Genomic DNA, 17099 nt, shown 5'->3' on the forward strand with positions numbered 1-17099 from the left:
AAAGACATGGATCCCACTCTTGGAAATACTGATGGAGTGGAAGTTTCTTCCTGGTCTGCAGTGGTGCAAATGTATATATTGGTCTTTATTTGCAAGATATGTTTAGAAAACATTTGATAACTAAGATTTTAGATTTTTAGAAAGAGAGTTTTTCGAGTGATTGAGTCAGGCTGAATTTGCAGGCAAGAATTTATATATGGAGTTAAAATAAAACTTTTAAAAAGTGAAAAGTGAAGACATTGGTGCTTGCATTCCAGTAAAACACAAAAAGAAATTATGAAGAACTGTAGATATTGCTAGGTGAGTAAAAAGCTTGACCAGGATGTAACCTCAGAAGCTACATGGAATAAAAGAAAGGATGAGTCTAGAGTAAGAGCTAAAACTGGAAGCAAAAAAAAAAGAAGAAAGCTGGATTGGTTTGTGTTGTAATGTGTTTTCAAACCATCAGTTGAAAGCTGTAAAGTATTGTTTTCTTGTGGTGAAATCAAGGAACCTGGGGAGTCTCTGCTATAGAAAATCAGATGGCACCTAAAATGACAACCCCAAAATCTGTAGTCCCTCGAGCTCCTTTGGACAGGAATCCAGCAGCATAACTGCCCAAAGCCACATGGCCAGTGCTGGCCTCTTTATGCCCAGCTCCAATCTGGCATGTATTCTGGACGGATAAAGCATTTTCAGAGCACAAGCCTTAAAGGCAGTTTGTGGGGTTCAGCTCTTTGGTGAGTGGTGTCAAGTACCAAGACACTTTGACCGTGCAAAAGTCACATGCTAGTTTTTAATGTAAAATAAGGAAACATAAAAAACTTATCCTGTTTGCTTACCACACTGAGAATATTTGAGATTTTCAGAGCCTGAAAAGTATAATTTTGTCTTCTCCCCCATCAGATGACATGCTAAGCAACCTGCTGTAGTTAACTCTGTTTTTAGCAGGAGGTTGGACTAGATGATCTTCAGAGGTCTCAGCGTCAACAGCAGTGTGATCTGAATTCTGAGTGACCTCTCATCACTCCTTTCAGATAAAGGGAGGTAGTGTTTATTTACCATGTTGACTGCAGTGCTGAATTTTATGAATCTTAATTACTTACATCACTGTCAATTACTGTTTTCTTGGTTTTGCCTGATATGAAATATTTGCAGACCTGAATTTGTAAAATAATGCATTTATAAATTTGTAAAAAAAATAATTTTGAACAGTTTTTAATGATGCTGTACTGTTTGCTCTGCTCTTCAGCCATTCCTACATTGGCCCAGATTACAGCGTGCAAAAGAACACTGGGAAAATCTCTCTAGAACAGATCGATGCTGTAAGTCCTCTGTGTTAATTGAGCTATATTGTATGTTGATACGTAACTTTTAGAATTCAAATACTCTATGTACAGACAACATATAAAGCCTTTGTCTTTTTTAATTCATATTTGCTTTGTAACTCTTGAGAAGTACTTGAATGAAATTATGATAAAGTTTAAAATGGAGCAGAATTAACTGAAAATGAGTCTAATCAGGATTTAGGCTGGAGCTATAATGAATTGCTTAATTTGCTGCTTAATTTTGTGTACATTCACAAATACCTAACATGATTATAAACAGAGTTTAAGAAAATTTTCTTATTTAATAATTTTACAGCCCATGATGTTTAGTTTGTGATTATTGTGTTGCAATGCTAGTCTTTTCAGTGGTGTTTTTTGAACTTTCGACTTACAGAAGGGTTTTTTCAAAGCAAAAGGAATAAAATGAAATGGATTGTAAAACCACCTCAATGGTGCAGAGACAATTGAAAACACACTACAACTCCTTTATCTGAACTTCAGAAATTGTGTTTTCAGTGTTCGTCTTAGCAAGAACAGCGTTCCTTTGGTAGTGAATTCCACAACATGACTCAGCTGTTGAAATTAAAAATGCAAAGCTCCAGTAAACTTGAGCATCACATTTTTTTTATCTTTGAGGTCTTGCTTTATAATAGTATTCTTCAGGGAAAAAACCTGCAGGTCGATTGTAAAGAATTTTACTCCTGCTTGTAGTTTTTCAAAGATGTTTAAAAACAAACCCAAACAATCCTCCCCCAGAAAACTCTAAACAAACGTTATGTTTCCATTCCAGAAGCTAAAACAAGGAAGAAGAAAGAAACATTGTAATGGAACTGGGGATATATTTTTCCTGATGGCAATTAAACCTTTCTTGCTTAGTAACTGGAAATATTCTAATATTACCTACCACTTGCATTACTCTGTCCTTTGGATTTCTTGAGGTGGTTGTTGTAGGTGATCTCTTAAGGACACATTTGTGTTATCGTCAGTCCCAAGGTGCTCTGCACATGCATGTCTTTTCTTCCGGCCATGGCCATTTTCAAGGGGAGCTAATTAATAATCACAATAAGCATCTTCCTCCAGCATAAAAGATCAGTATGCCTTAAATGCAGTTTTTTCTTGTGGCAGCTGTCTGTGAAATCATTCCCTCTTTGCATGCGCCAGTTGCACAAAGCCTTACGTGACAACCACCATCTCCGGCACGGAGGCCGGATGCAGTATGGGCTGTTCTTAAAAGGCATCGGCTTGACTCTGGAACAGGCACTGGAATTTTGGAAGAAAGAATTTATCAGGGGAAAAGTGGATGCAGATAAGGTAATTCAACAAATGAAAAATATCTACGTATGTGAATGTGAGGATGTAGTTAATGTGTATGTTGTGCTACATATTTGAATAGACCCTTGTTAAAGTAGGTAATTGGGCAAAAGGCACAGTAATATCTTTTAAAGGTGTGGGTTTTTTTCTCTCTCTGCTTATTCTATTCTATTCTATTCTATTCTATTCTATTCTATTCTATTCTATTCTATTCTATTCTATTCTATTCTATTCTATTCTATTCTATCCTATCCTATCCTATCCTATCCTATCCTATCCTATCCCTATTCCTAATTCTATCCTATCCTATCCCTATTCCTAATTCTATCCTATCATATCCCTATTCCTAATTCTATTCCTAATTCTAATTCTATTAATTTGTTTCGTTTGTCATTCTCCCAAACCGTGGGGTAAACAGGCAAGCCACAAAGAAGATTTTTATAGATGAGAACTAGAAAAATCTTACTTTAACACTAAATCACTAGGAAACCAATGTCCTTTATGAAATACAGGTACTTTGTGACTAAACGAATTCACCAAGCAGGTAAGTGACCACAAACAGTACTATCTGAAGGGCAAGGTTAACCTTTTTTGTTGGTTAATTAGAAAAAAAAAAAGTAATTGGACAGCTGTGTGTGAGGTTAGATTGCTTTAGCAAATTTATGGTCTAAAAATAAAAGAAGAAACTGGAGGTGAACAAAGACAGAAAAATTTGTTCAAGAATATAGCAAGAAAATGCTGTTCAGTGCGATGTGCAGTATTATTGACATATTAATCATTGGTCTAACCATTGCCAGTATTTTTGAGAGTGAGAAAAGTGTTACATGTGCTGTTTCTTTGGGAGCATGAAAAATGTATGCTAATTTTTGGAGGTTTGTGACCTATTCCTTACCTTGACCAGCCTGGGTAGAATCAAACAGGATTCCTCTCTCATTTGTCTCTGCCTGGCCTGTGGTGTGTGTTAGAGCAGAAGTTTCAGACTCATGTCATTTTTGTTTGGACTGTGATACGTTGCATCTAATATTGTGAGATCTCAGCTTTCCTTCGCTTCCTGCAAAGTATTTCGGAGTGTTTGGTAGGCAATCGTTTGTTAGCTTAGGTTCTCTGGGACATGGCTATTTATACAAGATAGGGGGCAAAAAGTAATGCTGGCTACAATACTTACGGCACGTGTATCTCTTTCATGTCCCAGAGGACAGATCAACTGGTCTGCAGATTTTTTGGGAAGGAGAAAGGGATCTGAAGATATGATTTGAATGTGTACCTAAATCTCTGTAAATCTTGCTCCTTAAATGGCATATGATGTAAGAGGGGATATGTTTTGTTAAAAAAAAAATCCACAATGCATTCCCGTAAAAAGGTTTCAGGACAGGATTTGAAGAGAGGCAATAACTTAAATTATGCAGTTGAATGCCAATTAATTGCTAGTTGAATTCAAGAAAGTGCAAACTTTTCAGTTGCTGTTTCCTGTGTTTAAAGGAACTTGAAAAAATAAAAACAAGTTATCAGAAGTAATAATAAATATATATATATATATATATTTATATAATTTCTGTTTTAAAAAAGTTGTGCACAGGCCTGATTCCACCTACTTGTGCTTTGACCCTAGGTGTATGCACATATGTGAAGACATGTATATACCTTGAATCTTGTTTTCAATCACAGGGTTATGACTTTCTGCTATAGCATCTCTCTTGATAGGCTCTGGAAATAAATGAAGTTTTATGATCCTATGCTTAGCTTTGAATGTTAGTAAGCATATTGTAAATGAAGCAAGGGTGTTGTAATTACTGCATTTTTCACAATCAGGCTGCTCTTTCCATGTAATTTGTATTCTTCTCAAGTTCTAGATAACCAGTTCAGACTTCAGTGAAAAAACAAGCTGATTTTTCATACCTGTAACTGAAGTCAGTGGCCTGTGGTTTTTTACAGTAAAATGTCATACAATATCCTGAAAAAATGAAGATTAATACAATTCTTATTGGTACTTTCTTCTTTTGACATTTTTATTTTGTGGCACTCATGCTATTGTTCCTTTCCTGTAGAGTGGAGATAATTATACTGTTTTGTTTTACTGGAGCATTGTGAAGATATGTGTGTGGTAAGGTTAATTATTTGTTACTGACGGGTGCATTGCAAAGAGGGAGTGTTCAATTTGCTGCATATGATTATGGTTTAAAAATTGTGTGTTTGCGTTTGTCTTTAATGGCTGCAACATTTACGCCAGTTCTCAATCTTAAATCAGACTTCAGCCTTCAGCAGGGAGGAAGTTGCCTTGAACGCACCAGCAGCACTGGGTGCCGACCAGCAGCCTGAGGGTAGGCACAACGAAAACTTGCACCCAAAAGTACTCCTTGTGTGCTCTGAATCACTGATACACCTCAGGGCTCATTGATAAAACCACTGTAGAAAAGTTTGTAGGAAACAATATTTTACCTTTAGAGAGAAATCTGTGAAAAATACTGTAAATGAAGTGTGAAACCATGTATTCAGTGGAAAAGAGATAATCAGGTAGCGCTTACAAAGAAAGCGCTGGAACTGGTAGAGATGCTTTGTTGCAGGGAGAATCATAGAATCATTTTGGTTGGAAGAGACCCTCAAGATGATTGAGTTCAAGCATAACCTACCTCTGGCACTAAACCGTGTCCCTAAGAAAATGGCATGATCATAACAAAGATAAATACAAAGCACAAAATAAAATGTTTTTTCTTTAGGCACTGTAATTAAAACTGCTCTGCAAATTACTGGGCTAATAGTGTCTAACTGATAAATTATTGTTGTTCATATGATAGGATCAGCTGTGAAATGGTGGTAGATGGGTTACTTCTGACTGAGTGACTATGCCAGTTGTCTTTATAACCTTAGTGCCTCAGTGTGTTGTTTGGTTTTTTTTTTTTTTAGGCTGGTTTTTTTTTCTATAAAATGTAATCTTACTCTAAACTGATATTAATGACTATAGATTTTTCCATATCTTGTTCCTTAAAAAATAACTCCCCTCCCATGCCAAAAAAGAGGGGGTAACTCCAATATGCTTTTAAAATACTTGAAACAAGGAAGTAGTAAGATGAATCAAGACAAATTAATGACACCACAGTTGTAAAAATGCTGCTTAGTTGAAAAGAAAATCCTCTTATAGCAGAGTTTGTTACTTGGCTGTTGTGTTCAGATCTATTTGTATTACTAGCCTGTGAATGGGAGTGAGATTGACAACTTGAAAGATGATGCAGTATTTAGAACAAAGGAGGGAATGAAAGCTGGATCAGTTTCTTTAAGGCATTCTTCAGTTTCTTCTTTAGCTAATGGCCTGGAATCAAGGTTTTGATACGAATGGATGATTAAGGCAACCCATCACTTTCTGCTTTCCTTTCCTACATACATGCTTGTGATATATATTCTTTTTCTTCAGCAGTATTTGGTACGCGGGGGTATGAAACGCTCACTTCTAATACTCTGATTGTTTACCACTTTTTACAGAATAGGCAGTTGCTAGTTGTGCACTTCTGTGTTGAAATGTAGTTCCTTTGATATTGCAATCTGATAGTGCACTGATTTTTATTACTTTTGTATATGCTACTCAAGTGCATCTGAAAATTGTGCAAAAGTGGATTTTTTGGGTTTGTTTTTTCTTCTTTTAAATAAATCTCCAACACTTAAGCATTACTATGTTTACTAAATTATCCCGATGAGAGAACATCTTTCTTGTCCTTGTGACTTCTCACTAAGAAGAAGACATGGCTCTTTAGTCCCTGTGTTCAGGGACTCTTTCCTGGGCTGTGGTGGCATTCAGGACAGTGAAGCCTCTTCTGACTTCATTTTCCAGATCATCTTACAGCAGTTTCATATGGTTTGTTGTTTTCTGTAGCAGTTGATTACAAGTGGCAATGAGCAGGTTCTTTTCCTGTTGTCAGAGGTTTCTGCCTGAGATATGACTCTTCATGCCTTCCCACTATTGAAGGTCCTCATGACAAACATTCTCCTGGAAGCAAGAAGAGCAAAGTTTACTCAGATGCAACCTTGCTCAGAGTTTGTGATTGGTAAAGAAGCAAACCCTTCACAATGAAGCCTTTGAGCTTCAGTTGATTATTATTATAATATATTTAGGTGTTTCTTCCACACGTGATGATGATGTATGAAACTGAGGACAGACAACTTGCCAGCCATGTACTGCATCAATATGCAAAAGAATACATCTCCTACTCTGTTAAGAAGTGATGAGACTTTAGGATGAAGATACATCCCAATGAGATATTTCCAGTGATTAGATTTTCCTGGCTCTTCCATTTCTTTTCCAGATGATCTTAGGAGAGTCTGGATTCAGGAGTTGAGGCTTCACCTTGACTGCACACGGCTGGTGGTGAATGTTTCTCTCAGGGCCAAAAACAAATTCCGTGAGGGGAGCTTGGACTAGAGACCTGAGGGGCTTTCCAGCTGAATTATCCAATGATTCTGCACACAGGTCTGAATAGGGGTAGAGTATATTTTTGTGAGGGCCAGCCACTAGAGGGAGACAAGATCATAAGGAATAAAGAAATATAATGTAGAGATGTAAATTAGACATGGTTATGCTATAGAGCTTTGTAGGTCTATACAATTATATTACTAAAAACCTCATGTATTTAAATGAAAATAGAAACAGGCACTTGGTACAGGGCAGTACTTTTAAGCAGGAACAACTATCCACCATGCAATTTCTAATGTATGGATGATGTGGTGATTCTTTAAAACAACCTTTACCTCCTTAAATCCACAGAAATATTTTCTGTACTGGTCAGTTGGTTACCTTTGGTTTCGGTATTTCACTCTCTCATTTGTTGCAGATTTGGGGCTTGATTTGCGGCTAGAATCTTTTTTTACTTGTTCGCTTTATATTTGGTAGTGGTGCTTACTGTTTGGAGAATATATTTTGATTCATAAAGCTGAAAAGGATCATTATTCTGTCACATTTTTAATTATAATTGTCTAACTGAATGCCATTTACTACTTTTATTCTTGAATTATTTAAATTTTACAAGTCTTCAGCCTAGACTGACGTCTTGAACAGCAAACCACAATATTTGACATCTAAGAGATAAAGATATAAATATAATTTAAATTACTCTCTACAGGGTAAAATCTGATCTTTGTTTAGTTGTGCATCAGTAGTACTGTCATGCAAATAGATGGCTAGGCTTGAGTTCTCCTGTGATGTATAAAGGCTACTATAGAACTTTAACAAAATGTTTGCTTTCTTCTAGGATATAAAATAATGCAATAAAAGTGCAGCATATATTAGCTGTAAAATTCCTCTGAAGTCTATGGAAAAATATGTCATGGTAACAAAGTATTAATATAGTTAAGCGTATTGCCTTTGCTTTTGTTGGTTATCAGGGAACTAGATAGCCAAGCTTTTGATTTTTGTGTTAAACTCATCATAAATGAAATAGATTTTTTTTTTCCTTCCACCACTGACTGTAAAAATTAGCCTCAGTAGAACCACTTACTGCCTGTATTTCTCTTTCATTATTTGGAAATGATAATTTCATACTCTAGTTGTAGTGAGATAGAACAAGCAAATTTTAAAGATTTTGGGTGAATCATTTTGGCAAAAATGACATTCTATTCATAACATTATTATATATTGAATGGTTATGCTTACCTAGTATAGCTGAGCATGAAGAAAGTCAACATTCTTTTCTGATATATTTCCAAATGTTTTTTGTATTCTAGAAGGTTAGATCTTGAGGTTGCTTTAATAGCAGGCTAGAAGTGATTCAGTTGTCAGAAGAAACATGAAAATGCATTTTGATTTACATGACTTGTTTTGATTTTCAAACTTATTGTTGAATTTACATTAAACCTTTTCTTTAAATGCAAGTTTGAAGGGAAGAAACCCCACCACTGTGCAAATGTTATGGGGGTTTCAAGACTCTGGGTGCTGCAAGTGCATCCTAGGCAATTTTGGCTTGAAGCAAAAATTAAGATTCAATTTGAATTTCAATCCCAAAGGCTAAGGTAAAGGACTTTCAGATTTCACTGTTCCTGGGTTCTTTTGTGTGGTTTTGGTTTGGGGTCCTTTGTAGCATTCATCTGAACAGCCATGTTGATGAAATTAGAATATTTGTGCAAAATACTTGTGAAGTGTCTCGACCAAGATGCTGGTTGTTAGGAGCTGAACAGCTTATGCCACAGTGATACTCTGAACACCAAGTTAAAAGTGTCCATAGTAATGTTAGCTTCCAGGAATCAGCTTTATGGCAGTGCATCAATCATCGAGAGATCTACTCTTTCCATATAACTTCCTTAAGGTTTTGGTTTGGTTTGAGTTTTTTTGTTTGTTTGGGGTTTTTTTGCATATAGATTGAAGCCTGGAGGTTAACAGGTGCATTGTTCAAACGGGACATAACCATTGTTGAAGATGATATTCACGTGAAGAGAGATGGCTGCTGAGATCTATTAACTGGCATGGTCTCAGCTGAAGAGGATAGGCTGGAGTTTGTTTTATATTTTAATAAACAATATGCAGAAGAGGTGTTTTGAGTGAATTTGTTTTATAGTCGAAGTTTATACAACTAGGCATGAGAATGAAAAGCATGACTTGAAGCTGTAAATACATTAATTGCTGTTGTTGCATCTGCGTCAAGCTGAATTGTTGGTTGTAGCTGGAAAAAGATTTTGTTATCTGTCCTTTGGCCATGGTAATTTGCTAAGAAGAAGCAGGGAGGGGTTGGACCCAAATAACTGGAAATCCTGAGGGCTTGTGTTTTGGATAGCTATCATACTTAACCATTTGGTTCCATATGAGCGGTTAGAGCTGAGCCTGAAAACTAGGAATTTCTTGCAAAACATCTGTCATCTGACCACGGGAGTTTAGTCTAAGGAATCATATCCTTTGTTAGTTGAATGGAAATAAGCTTCAATTGTCATTAAAATTTGATTACTTTTGGCAATAAGTGTATCACACTAAGTATGTTAAAAGCATGCAAGATTCTTTCTATCATGTATTATCATATTTATTTAAAGTTGTGTTTTATAGATGAGAGTTTGTCCTTTGTGTGTTTTGTGTCCTTTGTACATTTATTTATTCTTGCTAGCATTCTGTTCCCTTCTCTTGTGAAGCACTTAAGAATTCTGAAACACTCAGATGAGTACCAGTGGCATATTACTGACATACTGGTCTGCTTGGTTTGATGTCTTCAATTTGTTTTGTGTAGCTATTGACCAAAGCAGTAGGAAAGAGATCTGCAAAGGCTTCTGGCAGTGACTGAGAAAGTGTGCTCACAGGGGTTGTGTTTGATTGTATTCCAAGAAGTGTGATCAAACGTGAATAACTCCTTGCAGACTCATGTTGAATTCCACAAAGTCATAGGAAGGAGCTGGGATAAGTTTCCTCACCAACTGCATCAAATGTAGAGAATATTAGCAATGCCTGCAAACATCTAATCCTGGCCCATGGCTGAAGGGAAGTCACTGTCAGTGTTGTCAGTGTTACTTCTGTTTAGTGTTGTGGACACAATCATTCTGCAGAAAATCAGCTGATCTAGTTAGAGCTGGAGATAGCTGCTTGCTTCCTTTATTAATTAATCGTGAGATCAAATCAAAATAGTTTAGAGTTGTTTGCATCAGATGGAGATTTTTATTAGGACTTAGGGTTAAATAGCAATATGGAATTGTTGTTGTTAAAATAACATGCCATGTTGCGCTTATGGACATTATTGCATGATATGATTAATACAAGTTTTGCAAAGGAGTTGATGCTATTTCATCTTTCATGTAAACAGGAAATCCTGAGTTTGCTGCCAAGAGATTTACCGGTAACATCTACCTTGTTCACAATACTCACACAAATGTGTGCAAGTTTGTAGGTGGTGTTGCTCTTACCTCTTTATTACGTGAAGAATATAGATACGTGTTCTGTGGCTCTTTCTCTCATAATCCGTTTTACTTTTTTTAACTCCAAATTAGGCAAATAAATGAAACATATCATAGCTCCAGTTGACATGTAAGAAGCTAGACGATGAGAAATCAGATATAAATATAAGATCAGTTTTTCTTTGATACATGGTAGAAATGTCCTACCACTTACTTCAGCAAAATAAGATGAAAATAATCAGTTTTCCACCATTTCTGCCCATATTCCATGTATGTAATCATCATTGAGAAGGTACTGTAGTGCGTAGGTATATAAATTAGCCATGCTTACTCCCCCCCACCCCCCAATCCTGCATCAGTTCCCCGTAACTTTTTGTGGGGAAATAATCTGTAACTTCACTTGTTTTCTTTTAGCGTGCATTAGAATTTTGTTTTGTTTGCCACATCTGGAGTTCTAAACACTAGAATAAATAAAACCAAACTAAAACCTTTTTATCCTTTTATTTGCAAGGCTGTATTTTACTTTAAAACAATATTGCATGACCTTCTAAACCTGAGGCCATTGCTGTTTTATCAGTAAGGATACTAAAGCAAAAGTGTCTTTGGGACATAATTATGTAGATTTAAGAGAATGATGTAGTTTTAATTATGCCCTGTACCTAATGTTGATGCATATTAAACTCAATCATGCTTCTGCGTATTTCCATCTGAAACTTTATGTTCTCAGGCCTTAAATTACTAAGCAGCATATCAGTGTATCTTATAGTTATCTAAGCTTATTGAATATTGACAAGGATATATTTCACTATTAGTCATTTTATATTTTAACTTTTTTCTAATAAAACAGTATTTTTGTTACAGAATCTTTGGGTTTTTTTTAAAAAAACTTAGAATTAAAAAAACAGTTAATTTTTGAGTAATAGATTCAAAAATCTTAAAGCAATATTTCTTCAATGAAATGAAGTTGGTATAAAAATATTATTTTTCCCTATATTTTTGCCTCATGGCTGTTATTCAAATAGACCACAACTGATGATGATGTACTAGAAGAGTTAAAATAATTTTAGACTATTATATACTGGAAGGTTATTGTGTGGGCACAATACTGAAGGAATCACAGTAAAAGGTGCTATGGTAAAAATGTGTGTTCTTTCATTCCAAACACAATCCCTTTTTCAGCTGCTAGCAGATTTATTGGTTATGTTCTTTTAAACCCTCAATTCTCCAGTTTTTATTGTGAAACCACAGTTCTGGTGGCATTTTGCTATGATTATTCGCTTTAAAGTACTTTAATTTGTTTACTCTTCTTTTAAACCTGTAAAAAATGTGTCTGCCCTTACTTTTGATTTTCAGTGTTTATCATCTGTCTTACATTATAGAGGAAAATTTTAGACCAACTTTCAGCCTGTGGTGTGTCTTAGAGAAGAACTCTAGCTACATCATCTCTCTTCTAGGATATTAATTACATTGCTAGCAAAGTTTTAGTGATATTTTTAACTTTATTAGCTACTATGAAAAGAAATCAGTTTTCACACTTGTTACATATTAGGCACTGAAATCAGTATTTAGTAACCTAGTGTATGAGCAGGTTAGTGGAAATGTTCTTGCACTGTCAAGAATGAAAGCAATCAGGATCTTTCCTGTACTAAACTTAATTTAGATTAGAATCTGGTCTTTTACAACTTGTTTTATTCTCAGCAACACATTTTTTCTTTCCATACAGTAGTATTTTTTTAGAATTGTATGTATAAAAATGGATGTTAAAGCCAGACCTTTAATTTTCTGAGATTCCTTTTGTAGTCTTGAACCACTTGTCAAACTTGCACTTTATCTCTGTAGAAATGTTGTGTACTTGTCAGAAGAGGCATTTGTTTTATTAGCAATTGCAGCTGCAGCAAGTAAGTCAGTCCATGACATTTTAAGAAAAGTAATAGATGGATTTGTCTGTCTGGTTGCCAAATTTCTAAGTTCAGCAATTGTAAAGCATCGGGGTGTCAATAAATACGGTTTTCAGCAGGCTCTGTCGAATACCTTCTTAACCCTATATCTCTCTCTTTATAGCCATCTGCTGGAAAATACCTGCTCTATGTTGCCACACACCACCAGTAATGTATTTAAGCTCTGGTTATTTACCCCACGTTCTGAGATGGGGGTTAACTGTTTCAAGATGCAAACCTGTTCATCCATATGTTTTTATTACCTTCCAGGACAAACTGAGTAAGATAGCAGGTCTCTTCCAGTTATGTTCCTGTGCTTTTTGAACAGAAAAGTTTTGATAGAAGAATTTATTAATCTTAATATAATTGTTTGGAAGAATACTTTAAAATTATTATATTAAATGTTCGGATTTCCTTTAATTGTATAAACTGACTTCCAAAGCAAAACCCAGATTCCTGTATGCTTTGTCTTCTCTTTTGATAATGTCCATGTAATTGTTGTAACATCATGTAGCTGTCATATTCCATCTGTCTATATTCAGCCAGCTATATTTCATATTCAGTCATCCAGAAAAGCAGAATGTTGTATCAAGTGTGCACTCTGCTGATATACCACATAGGCACTATGTACATAAAAATGTATTTTTACTTTCAGAATTGTTTTAGCATTCTGCTGTATGTCTTTGAAATCTATTGAATCTCATGAATAAAGACAGGACAGCTTTTTATACATTAGTTGTGCTATGCACAATTTATGTTTCAGAAATTTAATATGTGGATGTAGGAAAGTTAAATTACTATGAGAAGGCTTAAGTATTTCAGCATCGAGGTTACTACTTCATGAAATAAATTTAGATTCTGATTTTATATTGAAACGTACAATGCTATTTAGCTTTGAAACTGAATTCTGCTTAATGTGGTGTGGTCTGAGCTTTTCCTGATCTCCCTGTCTCTAAAGTTCACTTATACAAGGAGAAAAGCAAAATGTCACTCAAATACCTTCCTCTCCCTCCCCTGCTGTACATGGAGGAGCAGAAGCTAGTGATCTTTATGGTGTTTCATTGTTTAAATTCCAGTTTGTTTGTTTTCTAATTCATCTACTTCATGGAGTTGGGTTTGGGGTATGAGAGCCAATGAAACTCTGAGGATTTTTTTTTTTTCCCAAACAGGAAAGATTATTATTATTATTTTTTTTTTAAAGAAGAATTACAGTAATTGGACTTACTAAGCAGAATTGGAATACTGGATAATGAGCCAGACTTCCTTGGATTAATTCCAGTATCCTCTAGAGATCTTTGAAATTGGGAACACCCTAGCACAGGTGAATTGCAGCCCATGCCAGCAGTAGCGCTTCTTCATTGCTGGCTTGTCTTATAACCAAGGGCCCATTGGATACATTTCAGGATTCATCACAAAGTGATAACGTGTCTCCTTGTTGACTTCAGTTTTCTCTTCTATTTCTTCCCTATATGCTTACATTTTTATTGTACCTGCTGATCTAGGTTATAGTATATGCCACAGTGTAATATATCATGAACTATATTAGACTGTAAATGCATTACATCCTCGCTGTGCTCAAAACTGTAGAACATCATACGAGAGTACTCCTGTTTAGAGTATTGATAGAGCTTGGATAAGCAGTGGGAATTTACTTTTTGGACTTTGCAGGGGTCCATGGCCAGTCTTCATCCATCTTCTCTGAAAACCTGTAATACATACTGCAGTGGAATACATATGAGTATGGATCTCTCCCAGTTTTGATATAGACTTACTGAATTTCTTTTTTTCGTGATATACATAATCTTTATACTGGGATCCTAAGCTGCCATTATGATCAATAGAGATCTAGCCTATACAGTCAATAGTGTCTAGAGAATGATTTATTTAATGAGCCTCTAGGCACTTACATTGGAGTAAATTCAATTGCTCCGCAGGCTCTTCTGATTGCATTGACCTCCATTGACAGTAATGGGAGACGTCTGGATTTAGATGTCTGGAGCTGAATCTTATCCCTATCGAGGCACACAGTTAGTTACTATTCTACTTCCATTTAAGTTTCTTAGTGGTTTTTTACTGTACCACGTGCCAAATTTCTGTCTATTTTGCAATCTGTTAATGCTATCACATATTTTTCAGTGATAATGCTGTGTTCTGCTTCACCACTGAATGTTTTGGGTACTCTTATTCTCTGTCTGCCACTTCTGATGAAATGAATAACCCCCTTAATTTACTGCTTACCTTCCGCTTGAAGATACACTTCCAAGTTAACTCCTCTGAATATTGAAATGTGAAAACCACTGATTGAAAAACATCAGCAGAAAAATCTGAAAGGCTTTGGTGTCCTTGTGATTCGTGGAGAACCAGAAGTGCATTGTGGGTTTTCTTCTGAACTGAATGAGATTCCTTGATTTAGAAATTGATTTTTGGATTTTTTTTATATCTCATTAAACTTTCTAAATGAGTATGTTATGGAGTAAATATGTATTAAAGGAGTCAAGATTGTTCTCTGATATTAGAAAGACTTTTTTTAAAGAGTTCTTTAATACTGTAGAGCACAGTCTGCAGAAATTTGTTGAAACTAAAACACATTTAGAGTAATGGGCTTTATTGAGTCTTCATTTGTTATTTGAAGGAAAGTACCAATGTACTTTTATAGGTACTTAAGAAAAGTACAGTATTTCTTATGGTGCTGTCAAATATGCCATTTTAAACAGCTGTTTAATTCATGTTTAAAATAAGATTTAATATTTTCTTCTGCTTAAAAACAAAGCATCAGCAGTTGTCATCACCTGTTCAGTATTAATTACTGTCTGAAATATTTACTTTCTTGCTATAATTTCCAATTTCCTTATAATTCTTCATTATAATTCATGAACATGACTATTTCTTGACTATTTAAAATTGCAAGGAATTTACACCTCTATGTTCAGTAACACTTGGAACTACCAGCATGAAACTTTCAATATTTTCAATGAGATTGTGTATCAGTTTGTTAGTGGAATTCTGGTGTGGGTGAAATTGTCACCCACAAACTGATTTTTGCCTTAAAATGCCTGTTTTTCACTCAGATTTTTTTTTTTTTGGTTCTGTGACTCACTGAACATTTTGCAGTAGGTTAAGCAAATGTTTTGAAAAAACGATGATTCTTGGGAATATCAAACCAGTGATATTCATATGTACATAGCATTTTCATCTTTTCCTATGTTTGTAATTTTTGGAAATATTAATGATATTAGAGAAAATGGCTAGTACAATTAGTGGAGTACTACATGAAATAACTTAGGCATTGTAATCCCAAAAAGAGTTAGGATATGGGTGCAGAACAATGTGGAAAGGACTTATTTCTTTCAAATGTATCTATCTTTTTATCCAAAAATAGGTGATATTATGCCGGGAAGACAGGGCGTAGTGCTAAGGCAATCATTTCATGTTCTGTAAAAATAATCTTTAAACAAAGACTGCTGCATCATTTTGTAATCACAAAGACAGTTTACCAGAACTAGAAATGGATAAAATATTATCATAAAAAGTTAATTTTTTTTTCTACTCTTACTAGTGAACATTAAAATGAAGTCACAATTATACATGCTGTTAATTTTGTTTAAAGTAGTTTTTAAAGTGGTGTTTACCTTAAAGACCTCCTCAAGCTGTTACATCCATGGAAACTTTATTTCATTGGCAGTCTGTGAAAGAACAGTCTTCCCTGGGCCAGTTTCTTGATCAGAGGCTTCAGTTTGTTTGGAAGCAACTCCCTCATTGTTTGCTCCAAACAATCGAATCTGAATTGAAATGTCTCTTCCATGACCATGTTTTGAAATGCATCTTCTGTATTTGATTTTTCAATAGACTGTATGTGAAACATCAACAGAATTAAAAAAAAAAAAAGTATTGATAACTTAGATATAGAAATATTGCTGTGTCTTGAAGTACCTAATCAAGTATTTTGTAGATGACCAAGCTTATGCCTAAGAGAAAACACGTAGTATATGGGAGATGGCTTCATGATGTGTTGTGCTGGTAATTTGACGCAGTGTCTTAGGTAGAAGACAGCCTGCTGTGGCTTCTTTTATGCTTTTCCTCGTCCAAAATCTTAGTCCATGTAAATGTGTGGAAAAATTGTATATATAGCTAAGTTATACTAAAGCAAGCTTGGACTACTGTAAAAAAAAGCCTACATTGTCATATTTGCATTAGTAGTATAAAAGGAATTTGGCTGATGAAAACTTCTCTGATTTCTTCGGGGTAGCTGGAGCCATCTCCAGGGCAGAGCAGTTCTTGTCTCATGCGGCCTGGAAAATATGAAATGGGAGGGGAAGAGGTTTTGTTTGTACTTGATGTGAGTCGATCTGTGATGACAGCTGCACAACCTATTTGAATTTTCCAGTTCAATTTTAGCTGATGTCTCTGATCTGTACCGTAAAGGTAGAAATCATGCTACAGGTTGAGAATTTAGGATAAATTGATTTTTTTTGGCATTAGCAGATGCATAAGCATTTACTTGTGCTCATAAATAACAACCATGCTTGGGAAAAGATAACCTCGAGTTGAGGTTATTTTAAGAGTGAGGTTAAAAAAAGAGTTGCTTAGAAAAAGATATGCCAACTAAGCAATGTCAACAGTAATGATTTCAGTGACTGCCTGCAAAATGACTGAAAGAGTCCACCAATTATTTCGGAAGATACACAAGTTTGTGCAA

At 35.3% G+C, this 17099-nt stretch overlaps 1 protein-coding gene across 1 annotated transcript in view; it reads left to right on the forward strand.

Annotated features, from left to right (window-relative positions):
• Nucleotides 1-17099, forward strand: part of PRIM2 (DNA primase subunit 2) — a gene marked incomplete at its 5' end in the record, with an annotated part of 102001 nt that overhangs the window by 61058 nt on the left and 23844 nt on the right. Inside the window, 2 exons of the mRNA XM_080342742.1 lie at nucleotides 1232-1304; nucleotides 2433-2618. Coding sequence (XP_080198868.1) covers nucleotides 1232-1304; nucleotides 2433-2618 — 259 coding nt within the window. The remainder of the gene's footprint in view (nucleotides 1-1231; nucleotides 1305-2432; nucleotides 2619-17099) is intronic.

Source organism: Nesoenas mayeri (assembly GCF_963082525.1).
Source record: "Nesoenas mayeri genome assembly, chromosome: 3".
Taxonomy (NCBI): domain Eukaryota; kingdom Metazoa; phylum Chordata; class Aves; order Columbiformes; family Columbidae; genus Nesoenas; species Nesoenas mayeri.